This window comes from Chelmon rostratus, chromosome 15 (genome assembly GCF_017976325.1).
Source record: "Chelmon rostratus isolate fCheRos1 chromosome 15, fCheRos1.pri, whole genome shotgun sequence".
NCBI classification, from domain to species: Eukaryota; Metazoa; Chordata; class Actinopteri; order Chaetodontiformes; family Chaetodontidae; genus Chelmon; species Chelmon rostratus.
This window is the reverse complement of record NC_055672.1, coordinates 10,825,524-10,838,999: the sequence shown is the minus strand read 5'-3', so window position 1 is coordinate 10,838,999 and position 13,476 is coordinate 10,825,524. Positions and strand designations below refer to the sequence as shown.

The window sequence follows — 13,476 nt, the reverse complement described above, 5'->3', positions numbered from 1 at the left end:
AGCTTTGGTTAAGTGAACAAAGCACATGTTGACATGCAAATATTTCTCAACATTAAGAAAAGTATCATATTGGTATCGATGCCAAAACTCAGGTATCATATCCTTCCACACTGTAATACTAAGTTGCACAGTTTGGCTTAGATGATCATTGGTCAACTTGTTCTTCACACTGCTTCTCCCTTATATGTTCGAAATTGTTGCTCGATGTGAGTGTTAGTAAAAGAATAATACAGACAGTGACGCGAACACCAGTATGTTCCAGTCACAGCAAAGACAATGTAAGAAAAATCTCAGAACCTTCAGCAGGGCTCTCATCTCTTGACAATATATAAAAACATAGGAACTGGCACGGCTTGTGAGCTGTAATTGCCTCCAGGGTCCCTCCCTCTCATTAGCCTCAATAGGCTCAATGAAATCTGTCTAACATTGAGCTTCAACCCTTGACGCCGCCCTTCAGCACTGATACAGATTGGTAGAAAGAGCATTAGAGGACAGCCACCTTTGCTTTGTCCCTGACTCCTCCCCTCCTTTCCTCTCTCTTCCATCTCCCTATTTAATTTGTCATCTGAGCCCTGAAATGAACAAAGTGGCTCCAAGACATGTATTTGAGGAGCTCTGTCAGGGTCAGTGCCCATGTGAGTTCTGCTATGGTCTTGACCCTGACTCAGGACGGTGATCATTTATTCTCAATTTAGTTCATAAGTCAACTGCTCTCCTCTTTCTGACCCCGTCCCACATCACTCAATCTTGATTTCCTGGTTACTGTACAGCCCTGCGAATAAGCAATTCTGTGATGTGGGAAATCGGCAGTGACCTGATGAGCTGTCGTTTTTGTTGTCACTCCTTCGTTTTTTTTTGCATTTCGCTATGGGAATTTCCCAAACCCACTCGGTTGACTCTGCGGTGCAGTAAAGCCTTGTTCATCCTGATGTTTGATGCATGAACTGGTCACTCCATTTGGATAGCAATTATGAACAAAAATCGCTGCAGTGCAAAAAAAAAAAAAACATACTTCAATTCATAATTGGGCTTTGAAGCATGCCTTGGAGCTCAGCCGATCATCTTTGGTTGGGATTTTCAGAACATTTCAGTGGTCTGAACAGCGTCCATTCCCAAGAGGTTTGGATACGTGCAGCTGTAGTTAGGACAGTGGGAGGTTGGGATTAGCTTGTGATTGCACTGTCAGAGGTTGATAGAAGAGGTTTGTATTATTACAGGTTTGTAGATCGAGGCACACGGGTTGACGGGAGAGGAATGTAGCTAACAATCATTAACATCCCACTGATCTTGCTTTCACTTAGTATCAGTACTCCTCCATCTTTGGCTAAAGCTTGATCCCTTAAAGTTGCAGTCTGCTTTTAAATCGCAGCTGTTTGTATGTATGATATGATGTTATTGTTTTAGACATTAACTCCTCCTAAATTCTCTTTGAACATAATAAGATTGGTTGAAAAATGTGCATTTGTGCTAGAGATTAAAATCTCCTGTCTAACTGACTTTAATTTCTTTTCATGACCCTTCACATCAAAGGCTTCCCAGTAATGAGAGCAGAGCAGACTGAAAATCAGCTTCCAGACCAGCAAGGCACTATTGATCAGTATTCATTAAAGAGGAGACAACGCTCCCATTCCCTTTGAGTACTCTGGAGTCACATGGGCAAACTGATTATTGATTAGCTTTCATTTTTAAAGCTCATGTATAAATTATTTGGATGTCAGTTATTCAAACCTCTATGAAACAGAGAATGGCATCTTTTCATCTAGTGAAAGATCATGGTCATGTCATCATGGTCCCAGTCCATAATATAAACGCTGTTTAACCCTGACTGTTGCCTCTGGTTTGTCCAAACTCATTCCACCGTTGTTGTCCATAATACAATATCTCAGACAAAAGATTGCCACAACATTTGTGCAGACATTTGTGGTGTCCAGAGAGTGAAGCCTGCTGACTTTGTGGATCCCCTACATTTTTACCTGTAACACCACAATGATCCCAAACCTATAACGTTAACATTTTTGGTTTTCAGTGAAATGTTTTCATGCTGCTGTATGGATTGCCATGAAATGTGGTAAAGACATTCATGTCCCCTCAGTATTAATTGTAGTAACTGATCAATGCAAATACCTGCAAAACTAATGATATTCCTATTTACCTCAGCTACACACAACATTAGCACTTTAGTGCTAATAAGCAAATATTAGCATGCTAACAATAAATAAACATAGGAAATGTTATACCTGCTAAACATCAGCATGTAAGCATTGTCATTGTGATCATGTTAGCATTAGCTGACGATGGCATTTAGCTCATTTAGCGTTAGCTGTGCCCCATAGTTGTAGACTTACTTCAGTTAAGGCTCAGATTATGGACATATTGAGCAGAACAGAAAGAGCATACAGGTCCAAACACTTGAACATCATTTCTGATAAAATTGAACCTGGTTGAACAGGCCAGTGTGAAAAAGGGGAGTATTTGCTTTCTGTAGCAGTCACTCCGCACCTCGTAGTACAGAACAGAACAGCAGTGCAGTAATTCCTCCATGCTGCAGCAGTAGGAAACCTCAGTACATGAATGAGCCGTGAACTTATGTTTGGCTGAGGACAGCGGGGCCGATATGGCCGATGAGCGAGATACCAAAACATCCTTTGTTGAGTCAAAAACCAGTGGCAGCAAGGTAGAGTGTGGGATCAGAGCTGCTCTGCTATTCACCGTTTGCCTGATGTGACCGCACACAAAAAGCCCTGTGGAACAACAGTCTGCGCTGCAGCTGAAGTCGAACTGTGGGATGTTTTTAGTTGTAGAGCATCAGACAACAGACATTGTACGACTGACCCCTGAAAAGCAATAAAAGAATGGCTTTTATGAATCGGAACCAATAAACAGATCATCATCCGGGCAAATGAAAGACAAATTTCACCTTGAGTGTTAAGAGTATTGTCTTGCTTGAGAGGTGATTTAAGAGCTTGGATTGGCAAGACAACACCATTCCTTAAAATTGGGCGAGAGACCAAGGGCAGACAGATTTAAGGCAGGGGTTTAATTTGTTCTGCAGAAGCTCTGACACGCCACTTGTGTTATTTCTTAAATCCGCTGGCCTTCGTTCTGCATTAGAGAGCTGCGTCTTCTCACGGTGTCTGGCTTTCAAAGTGAGCTCTTGGAAACTGTATTGATATTTCTTAAGGAGAGAGCCTTTTTTTTTCTCATAAAAGTCCAGAGTGCAAGAGCTGAGTGAAGGATTTGTAGAGATTGTCAACCCATAAAGCCTAAAACACCCGAAGGGAATAGTTTGACATTTTGGAAAACAGCCTTATTCTTTCTTGCCGAGAGTTAACTGGATTGATACCATTCTCGTGTCTGTACGGTAAATATGAAGCTGAGGCCGGCAGCCGGCTGGCTTAGCTTAGAATAAAGACTGGCCAAGAAATAGTCCGACCCACAACTTGTCATTTTTACACATTGGTTTGCAAGCTTTAGTAGGTTTTGTTAGCTTTGGACCAAGCCAAGCTAGCTTTTCCCCAAAGTTTCCAATCTATGCTAAGCTAAGATGCTACCTCCAACTACCGTACTGATATGAGTGTTTATCTTTTCATCTAGATCTTGGCAAGAAAGCAAATAAGTGTATTTCCAAGATGTCAAAACTATGCCTTTGAATATCACAGCAGACGACTATCCTGTTTATTTGACTCATAAATGTTGGTGTGAGATACAAACTTAACACCACTGCTTTTCCTTGTCGCACCTTTTCTTTTGTTGTTTTATTATGTCAAATCATCATGCTGTGCTGTCAGACATGACTTAGTGTTCCTGATTATAACAGCCTATAAATGTGGGTTTTCCAAGCTGAAGGCGTTCTGATGTGATCTGCAGGAGCAGGTCTTTGAAGGCAGCAGCACTTGCTGTTCCCAGTAGATTTCCTCTGCTGTGGCACATCAGCTTAGTTAACGGCATTTATTACAGGCTGACGTTCCTCTTGCCCAAATATTTTCTTAAATTAACTTTCAGCCACATGGGGAAAAAATCTCTCCGTTGGCACACACAGAAGTTACTAATTTTCCTTCAACTGAAGCCATACATCTTCTAAAAGCTGTTTAGTTCTGTAGCACATTACACTCTTTGCCACTTTCACGTTTTTTCTTTTAACTTTTGGTTGATGCATGCCAAGTCTTTAATGTCGTGTATTATTATTAGTATTTGTACAATGTGTGGAACAATGTAGTATCCTGTGGAGTGTAGGAGGAACACTGGAAGTGCATTGCATGGCAGCCTTGTGAAAGCCCCCGGTCTTGCAGCAGTGGCTTACCATAGAAGGAGAATATGCCACTCTGCCGTTTCCTCCCCTCAGTGACTGGAGCAGGAAGTGACCACACTGAGCACGCCTACTTGGCAGGGTTCGCTGGTGACTGATTTCCTGTCTGTTACCCCAGGAGACCAAGAAAGGCAGTCCAGCAGGGCTCCATTAAAGCCAATTAGCGAGAATACATTCTAAAACTGCATCAGAAGCCAACTCCAACCCACCAAATGTCACTAATTATGGTGCTTTTTTAAAGCCGAAATTATAGGAGCGGGGTGCTGTTTCTGTGTGCTTTAGGAACTGCATCGTCATCTAACTCTCGCCTTCTTAGAGCAGGGTTGCTGAGGTTATGAGAGGGGACGTGCCGCTGTAGCCACCACAGACTAGTAACTTGGGGTTTGTTTTCTAGTCAGCCCACCAAATTATAAATCTCTCAGCTTGGGGTATGTTTGGGGTTTTTGGTTGGGGATTTTTCCCCTGGCAGAAGTCCACATGGCAGACTTTCCTTGTCACACACCAGTTAACATAAACAGCATGTATTTAATGCCCACATAATACTAAAGTCCAAACAAAATGCCCAGAGCTCCTACAACTCCAGAATATGGGATGAATGACCTGACCTCTACTGTAATGTTTGTATTTCTAACAAAGCCAATGCCAAACCAGTCCATTTATTGAACAAGGACTATCTGCAGCTGCCAATTCAGGCTCTTTCTGTATCAAATTTTTCTAACCTCTCCAGGCTGCTGATAGCGCAGAACCCAGTCCAAACCCGAGCCACAGCCCGGCCTCCTGGAGGCGGCAGATACCCAGCAGCAACTCTCACCACCTGGGGAGCTCTTACGACCGGGCGTCCAAGGCAGCAGGGGCCTCCTCCAGAGGGGACCTCTGGTCCAGTCGGGGTCAAGGATCGGGGGCCAGAGCTGAGGGGAGGAGCGGAGCAGGGAGCAGACTGTGGAGCCATCGTCAGGCTGAACATCACTAGACCCACTGGGTCTGAACAGGACTTCTGCAGCAAAAGGACAGGTGGGAGAGGACAGGATCTTGTCTTTTCTTTTGTTTTCTTTTTGTCTGACTCCTCAAACCCATTAATGAAAGGAAGCTAATGTTCATTACCCCTGTTGCAATGATTTCACATCTCTTAAGGGGGTTTCAAATTAAATGCAGCATTAAGCTGGCCTGACACTGCTATAGCACATTTAACAGCACTGAGTTTGTACACCCATCATGGAGGCAGCAGTGTGGTGGTTTAATATGTAGAGTGACCCCCAGTGGGAGACCCCAGGTTCACTGCATCTAACAGTTTGTATCCACCCTGCTGAGATGTCCTTGAGCGAGGCAGTTCCAGGTGAACTGCACTGCAGCTAGAGAAATCCTTTGTTGTCCGTAATTTCCAAATATTTCCTGATTCCTCAGCGCTTCCCTGGAAAGAACTATGCAGTTTAATACTAATAATGTTACATTTGGATGTTTTTTTAAAGAAAAGCTCCATTTAAACCTGAGTTATTCTTCACACATGTTGACTTGTATACCAACAAATTTCACATGTTCAGCTGAGCTGCTGCAGACTGACTGAAAGACAAAGAGTTTTGCTGGAAAATGATTGCAATAATTTTAATTGGAAATGTACCAATTCAGAATCTATTTTCCATATAATTAGTACCAAATGACCTTGTTCTCTCTGGCAAACGTTCTAGGAAATTAGTAAAAAATTACAGACCAATCATGTTCCTAAAGAAGAGGAATACTTGTGCTTAAATATGAGGGATTAAGTGAGACCTTTCTCTTCATTTTTTCTTAACAGCACTCCATTAATCTCTCAATGGCACAAGGAAGGCCAAACATCAGTCTCCCATCAACTAGTGGCTACACCATTACCACCATCTCCAAAAGTCAACATCTACGGCTTTAATAACAAGCAAAGAAAAGAAAAATAGCCGTTGCAGCGGTATAGGACAACAAACCACAGACATCCTTACTCCGACCCTGAGTGTACGCTGAGACGTGAACGGCTCTTCCGATCCGGACCTTTCTCTGTCCCAAAAGACGCATAAATGGAAAGACGGTGCCCGTACGGTGTTTCGGAGGTCGCCTCGCCAGCCCATGTATCCTCTCCTGCTTCTTGTGTTGGATGTGTTATAGTGTAATCCCAAAACTTGACAAGGGAGAGGCCGGCATGCTGGAGACGGCTGGAGATTTTCCAGCGTGCCAGAGAGGGTTTAAAGAGAGTTAGAGAAAGAAGGACTCAAGTGTTGAGAATGCCTTTCTCAGAGGACCATTGCAGTGACCTCAATGGAGCCGGATGTGTCCCCTGCATCAGAATTTTAACTGTTTTTCATAACTGAAAAAAACAACCCGATCTTCTGTCAACAAACAGCACGATGGTTAGGACGCCTCTTCATCTCACAGGGCCGGATCGTCATGCAGAATTCTTCACAAGCTAAAGGATCTTTACCTTGAATGTGACCAAAAACAGGAAGCGAATTACCATCTTTGCTGACTCGTACCATGATATTCACTTCTTCTTACTGAAGTCACACTTGCTTTGACATCCGTATGTGCTTTTTTTCCCCTGATTTCCTCACACGTATGTACGCAGAAACCATACAAACACATGCACAAACAGCAGGAAAACACATCCACACATTAAACTTTTGGTTTATTTTTAACCCGTGTCTCCACTCCCTGGCATGCAGCCTCGATTTAATTTGGAGATGTTGAGCAAACATTTGCATGTTTCTAAGTAATAACTGAGGAGCGCTTAAAAGATTGTGACTCAGCATGCGCTCTGCTGAGAGGATTGCTGGTTTGCTGCATTTAAAGAGCACACACGCACACACATTACTTCTAACAGGCCGGGACCTTATTTATGCTTTTTGTCATTTTCACCACTTATTTTGATTCTTTGTAATTCGCTTCCTGTTCTGCATTATCTTCTTCCTTTCTGCTCAACCATATCAAGACAAATAAAATCAGAGTTTGCACGCAATTAAATGCAATACACATGTAGAAAAAAAAAGAATAACTGGGGAGGCGGGGAGGGGGCATTGTTTATAACCTCAAACCATGCTACAATTTCCATGGTGCTTCGTCTTACAGCTGTTGCAATTGTCCTCATTCATGTATTTTGAAAGAGCCATAGCGAAAAGGAGTTTCTGTTTTAACTGAACGTTGGACTTTGGAGTACCAGCAAACCTGGCCTGGCAAGGTTGATATATTTTCAGTGCTGTTGTAAATACTGTGTACATGCCAGCCAGTCATAGGAAGACACAAGACTTCCAACCACAAGGAACTGACAGTCCAGCTTGTGTGTGTGACTGGGTTCGCAGTGCGAATCGTCGCCGCTTCTCTCCATATCTAATTTCTATAGAGGTGTATTATTTTGCTACGTCATAAAATATGAACCTGTGGTTGGTATATTGGAGCAATCTCTCATTGGCCGGGGCCACTGCAGCAACAGGGGGTGCCATTGAAACTGATTTTAGTAGTGTCCGGTAATAGAATAAGGTTTTCGTTTAGGTGAATGGTGCATATCGATGACAGAAACCTCACTGGCGTTGTCAAACTCTTCTGTAATGTTCGAGTCTCTCCCCAGGCTCCTGCTGGATTTAAGATCTGCCACACAAGAGTCAGTGCAGTTTGACAGGCGATGTATAGTAAACCTCGATCCCACAACAGAATCTATGAATGTTGCTATTGAATGCAGCTGAGAATGACCGATCGCTTGAATGGCTTAATGCGCCAGCCCAACATGACTCTGCTGTAATGGTTTTCAGTGCTGCGTTGAGTCAGATCCTGCAGGGGACGGCCTGTTTCACTCTGAGTACGTTTCTCAGCTCTCCTGTATTCTACCAGCCGCCCAATATTTATTAGTCTCCATGTATGTACAGGTTCTTTGATCGTGCGGGAGCCCAGTCTGTCACCGCTTTGTCACTTTACTGTTTATGCAAGCAGGAGATTATATGCAATCAATAAACTGCCCCCTCCATGCAATGTCTGTAACTGTCAGTCATCACGCTGTGCGCACAAGCAGAGCAGAGGTGATGACTTTAGTCATAAAAACTGAAATGTTTAATGTCAGAATGCACATTTTCACTAATGTTCCAGTACCTTTACCCTCTGTCAGAATAAACTACAGTATGTTCTTCTGTGCCTTGAGATACAGTAAGAGCGGTAGATTGTCCCAACACATCCAGACCGGCAACATATTCTTAGACCCGCTGTGCACATACATGCAATACCAATTGTGAGGTTCTTTTTTTAACTTCATATTGTTTTTTTTTGTTGTTGTGATTTTTTTTTAACATCATAAAAGTATTTTAGTTTAAGCGTAAAAAGAGGTTCTCCGAGGGAACTCCTCCCTGAGGGATGTCAAAGTTCCCAGAGAAAAAGCTTTTTTTTTTTCAATCCTAACTTCAAAGTACCCTTTTAAAGAATATAGACCGCACCGCCCAAACGGCTACGTCCTTTGGACTTGTCTGTCAGAGTCGCAGGGTGCAGCGCAGGCTCAGAAAGGATTGCCATGTGGCCCCTTCACAGCCACTGCTGCCTTTATGATAGAGCAAAAACAGACCAGACATACTGTTCAGAGCTCTTGGTGCACACGCCAAGACCGGATGATCATGTAGCCCTTATGTGCTTTCTTTGTTGCTGTTTCTAATACCACCCTTCTCATTTACCAAGAAAGAATGTCATCTCTTCCCCAATCTCTCATCTTTTCAGCCGATTCCAATTTTCCTTTTAGTATTTTAGAGAAATGTCCCTCCCCCTTTCCCTCTTCCTCTGTTTCTCTGCATCTTCCCTGGATTCTCAGTTCCTAAAGGGGAAGCTGAGGTGATGTGTGTTGCTGGTGCAGGGGGTTGTTTTGTTAAAGGCCAGAGGCCTGTCACCAGACAGTGATGGGCAGCTCCCTGGGTAGCTGAAAGGTTGGAGGTCAGGGCTGCGTCTAATCCTGTCTTTACGTCTTGACTCAGGGCTTCTAAATACAGGAGGGAGGAAGACGGACGGCTTGGCAGCGATGTCCACTTTAGGGATAATTAAAACAGACGAGGGTATCGAGTGTCCAGCTCTGCCTGCCGCTCACGCTGCCGGGCATACTCATGGTGTGGTGGGTGCGAGTTGTTATTAATATGTCAGCGAGGGCTCTCGTTTTGAAGCCGGTGTGTTGTAAGCTGCTGCAGATCCCAGTAAGAAGGCGCCGAATGACAGATGTGCACGTGTGATTGTCGGAGTTGGCGCGCAGGGCCGGACGTGTGTTTTTTTTTTAAATAGTGGAGGCTGACCTCACTGTGGGTCAGGATTACTGTATATAGCAACTTGGTGATGCAACCACCTCCACCCTCACCCTGCCTTACTGCTCCCATAATGTCCTGGTGTCACCTGTTTCTATCCACCCAGCAATAAGACTGCCATGCAGACAGTCCTACAGTTTCACCCGTCCTCGCTACAACTATAAGTGCAACCTCTATCAATCATTTGTCTCTTTCACTTTCTCTCACCCTATAGAGAGTATTTGAGTCGGGGTCCCAGGAAGAGCCCAGCTGTCGGAAACTGTAGGTTTTATGACGCGTTGGATGGTTTCCCTCCCGGAGGCCTGCTTCAAAGAAATGCAGGGCTTAGGGCGAGGGCAAAGTTGAAACTGCAAACTCTGCTATGCACGCTGCCTTTCTTCTTTACAAGGCCCCAAAGTACACTAACACCCAACTGTGCATCCACTCCGTCCACTGGAACCTGGCTGGCCTCTGTGTGCCAGCATGAAGGATGATTTTGAGTTACATGCCTGCCACTCACATGTTAAGGTCTTGCGCGTTGCTTCCAGCAGCGAGCGCCTGTATCGCGTTGACATAGTGGAATGTACTGACTGGTCATCTGGGACTCAAGTAAAGACTTCACAGGTTTCGAGACTTCTATGACTTTTGTGACACTATAAAGAAACGGCTGGGGGGCCCTATTGGAGCTTATGCCGGTTCCTCTCCTCCCTCAGCGACGGCAGGTTTGCAGAACACTTGTGTAATTGGTATGATAGCTGCTGCAGGAGCAGAATATTTAGGACAGGGCTACGAATGATTTGCAAATTCCCACAAGGACGAGTGGTGGTTCAGCAGCGGAGAGAAAGGAGGCTGCTTCCGCTTTCCTGCTCGAATACCAACTAAAGAGTTAGCAGAAATCCTCTTAAGTTCTGCTGGTGTGTGTATAAACATCCGTTATTTACAAGTCATTGTTTTTTTCCTTTTTATAAAGTAGACTAGAATGTACTTAGTGGAGATTGGAGTGGTGGGGCAGAAATGGCTCGCGGGCAGTGAGCGGGCCCTTGTCCTCAAAGGCCTCCATTGTGAAGCCAGGGTCATGGTGTCATTGGGTGGCGTAGGCTGTAATCTGCACTTAACCAGCACTTAACTTTAAGACCTCAAACGACTAATGCCCCCTTAGTCCCCTTTGTCAAAAAGCTTCCTCTTTCGTGTCCCAGAATTGCGCTTTAACTCTGTTTCAGTAGCCGTTCGCTGAATGTACCACAGTCACATGTGTTTTGTGTTTTTTGCACCAGCCAAATTAGAGTAATTAAGAATCATCTCAGCAGTTAAGGAAAGGAAATTGGCGTGCGCTCAGCGAATGAATCATGTTTGAACACATTTTTTTGAGGTATGGCGCCCTGTTATGCCTGCATCTCAGCCTTCTAACGTCGTGCCAAAATCATTCCACAGTATTTCCAGTTTACAGGTAGAGACAGTGCCAGTGCTTCCCCAGGTGGACACCCTGTCTCTAAAATGCTGAAAATTAAGGGGAAATAATCAATTTGAGGATTTCTTTTTTTCTGCTTATGTATGTTTTTATTTCTTTGTTAAACAAAAGATGTCTTATTTTGGAAGCTATATCGGATAGATTTTATTTAAGGAAAATCTTGTAATTTTGTAAAGTGGGCCTTATTATTGAAATATATTAAGTATTTGTCCATCTTGATTTTAAGAATGATATTTTTTGCAAGATAATGTATCTTCCGCATTGCTATTACACTCCTGGAGAGTACTTCTTCCTGTATTTTGTGTTTGTTATTTTAATGCAAGACATTTCTCACGACCTGGAGACGTGATGGCACACCGTGGATCAGAGAGAGACAGAGGCCGGGGTTGTGTCATAGTCACTGAAGAATGAGAGCGACGTGCATCTCGTCAGAGCTGAGCATGTCTGCGGTGCTGAGCGGTTCGCCATGTGTCGCCCCGATCTTGTCGGGGGGCGTTCAGCGCCGCGGCCCCGTCGCCGCTCTGCTCTCCCTCGCTCATAAATTCAGGGTTTGTACATCTTCTGTGCTGTATGTTTGCAAGTGCTGCCAAAGAAAGAAGCGTGCAGGCCCCAGAAACATAACATAAACGCACACAAATAGGACTTACATATAGCTGGATCTCATCTCTCCGACACACGTACATGCACAGATCTAAGAATTTCAGGCCTGTACAATCGTTTTTTGTTTGTTTTTTTAAATTACCGAGTGTTTAAGTTCATTTTGTGTGCAGAAGAAGAAGACAGACAGACAGAGGTGTCAAACACAAAAATGTGTGTAATGCATTAAAATCAAAAGGGTTTTTATGATTTATTATTGCTTCTCAGTCTGTCAGCGATGCCAGTTGGACTCTGTGGGGAGGCTGTTTTTTGTTTTTTCTCTCTCTTTGTTTTAGACTTAATACATTGTGCATGTTTTAACCTTACTGTGGCTGGCGCACTCTGCATGTAGGTCTCTTGAAGCTGCCAACTGTACAGCAAACCATATGTATTCCAATAAAAATAAAAACCAACCTGTTTGTAATATGTCTCCATGTTGGAACATGTGTCAGTGTGTGCGCACCATGTATTTTAATCTCTTTTAATGCTTTTTGCTGAACAAGCTCAGCAAGTTTTGATTTCATAGTGGTACACCCTGTGTGTGTGTGTGTGTGTGTGTCTGTGTGTGCGTGTGTTCAATCCCCTGGTTTGAATGGAGCAGCAGCTGACGGTATGCAAAATAAGCAGGCAGACAAACGAGGTAAATTGGTCAGGTACAAAGAGGAAAACCACAAGCTGTTGTGGAATGCAAAGTCAGCACACACAACTTTCTCTTAAACAGCTACGCCTCGCTTTGTGAAAGCCAGCACTTCTGTTCCTGCAACCGCAGGTTAAATAATCGTCTAATCTGCAGAATCCAGCCTGGTGGATCGTGAAAATGACCGACCTCTCCTCCGCAGTTAGTTTATTATCCATCAGTAATGTGCAGTGCACCTTTTTTTCACCGGAGAGTTTTTCCGGTGAAAGATTTACATTTTATCCACTTCACCTCGAGCTGCCTGGTCCACAGCTCCAGAGAACAGGCCTGAACGCGTTCAATTCAGCTGCCTGGCTTTTATGTGTAGGTGGAGAAAGTGATGGAGCAAAAGATCAAAATGTTCTGGTTGAGAACATGTGACTCCTGGTGCTTTGCTGCAGTGCATTCTGGTCTACTGAGGCCACTCAATACAATAGACAGTGCACATGTTCTTTAAAGTGAGTTTAACACTGATAGTCCCATTTATACCAAACTGCATATTTATTATTTTTATATGAATGAACAAAAGAGCTGAATTCCTAATATAAAACCCCTTTGACACAGTTCTGACGCAGCTAATAGGATGAAAGAATTCCTCATAGTGAAACGTGCATTTATATTAAATGCCACAGAAGAAAAGGTAAAATAATAAAACAGCTGAATTCCATTGAGCTGCTTCAGTTTCAGGGTCCTGATGTTGTGTGTGCTCGAGCAGAACGAAGCTGTCATGAACGTTATAACGCAATAGCAGGTGCTTTACCTACTATGATGACTTAAAATGCCTGCTGTGAATCAAGAATTCTTGCAGTATCAAGGCTTCTTTCTTCAGAGGCACAAGAGAAGAAAATCCCTCATCATGAGAAGCTCACCGGGACAGAATCAAGAGCGTGGCCACGGTTTGTTTGCGGGGCGCCATGAGTCAAAGTGGCTGAGAGTCAGGGGTTAACGCTGTCTCCTGCTTGTGCGGTTTAATCTGTCCTAAGTTCAGATGCGGGGAGGTGCTACCCTAACACAGTGGTGCCTGTTTGGACCCTGGTACTCCTGAGCCTCAGCGCCGATGCCTGACCTGAATTAGTGCGGTGAAGTCAACCATGGAAATGACTCAGCTGCACTCCAGGCGAGTGTTGGAGGAGGA

General features: G+C 43.9%; 1 protein-coding gene across 2 annotated transcripts in view; it reads left to right on the top strand.

Moving 5' to 3' along the window:
• Positions 1-12,089, top strand: part of luzp1 (leucine zipper protein 1) — a 51,404-nt gene extending 39,315 nt beyond the window's left edge. For both annotated transcript variants that reach the window (XM_041953814.1, XM_041953815.1), the window contains exons 7-8: positions 5,034-5,317; positions 6,096-12,089. In XM_041953814.1, coding sequence (XP_041809748.1) covers positions 5,034-5,276 — 243 coding nt within the window. In that variant the 3' untranslated portion in view covers positions 5,277-5,317; positions 6,096-12,089. The remainder of the gene's footprint in view (positions 1-5,033; positions 5,318-6,095) is intronic.
• The last annotated feature ends 1,387 nt before the right edge of the window (positions 12,090-13,476 follow it).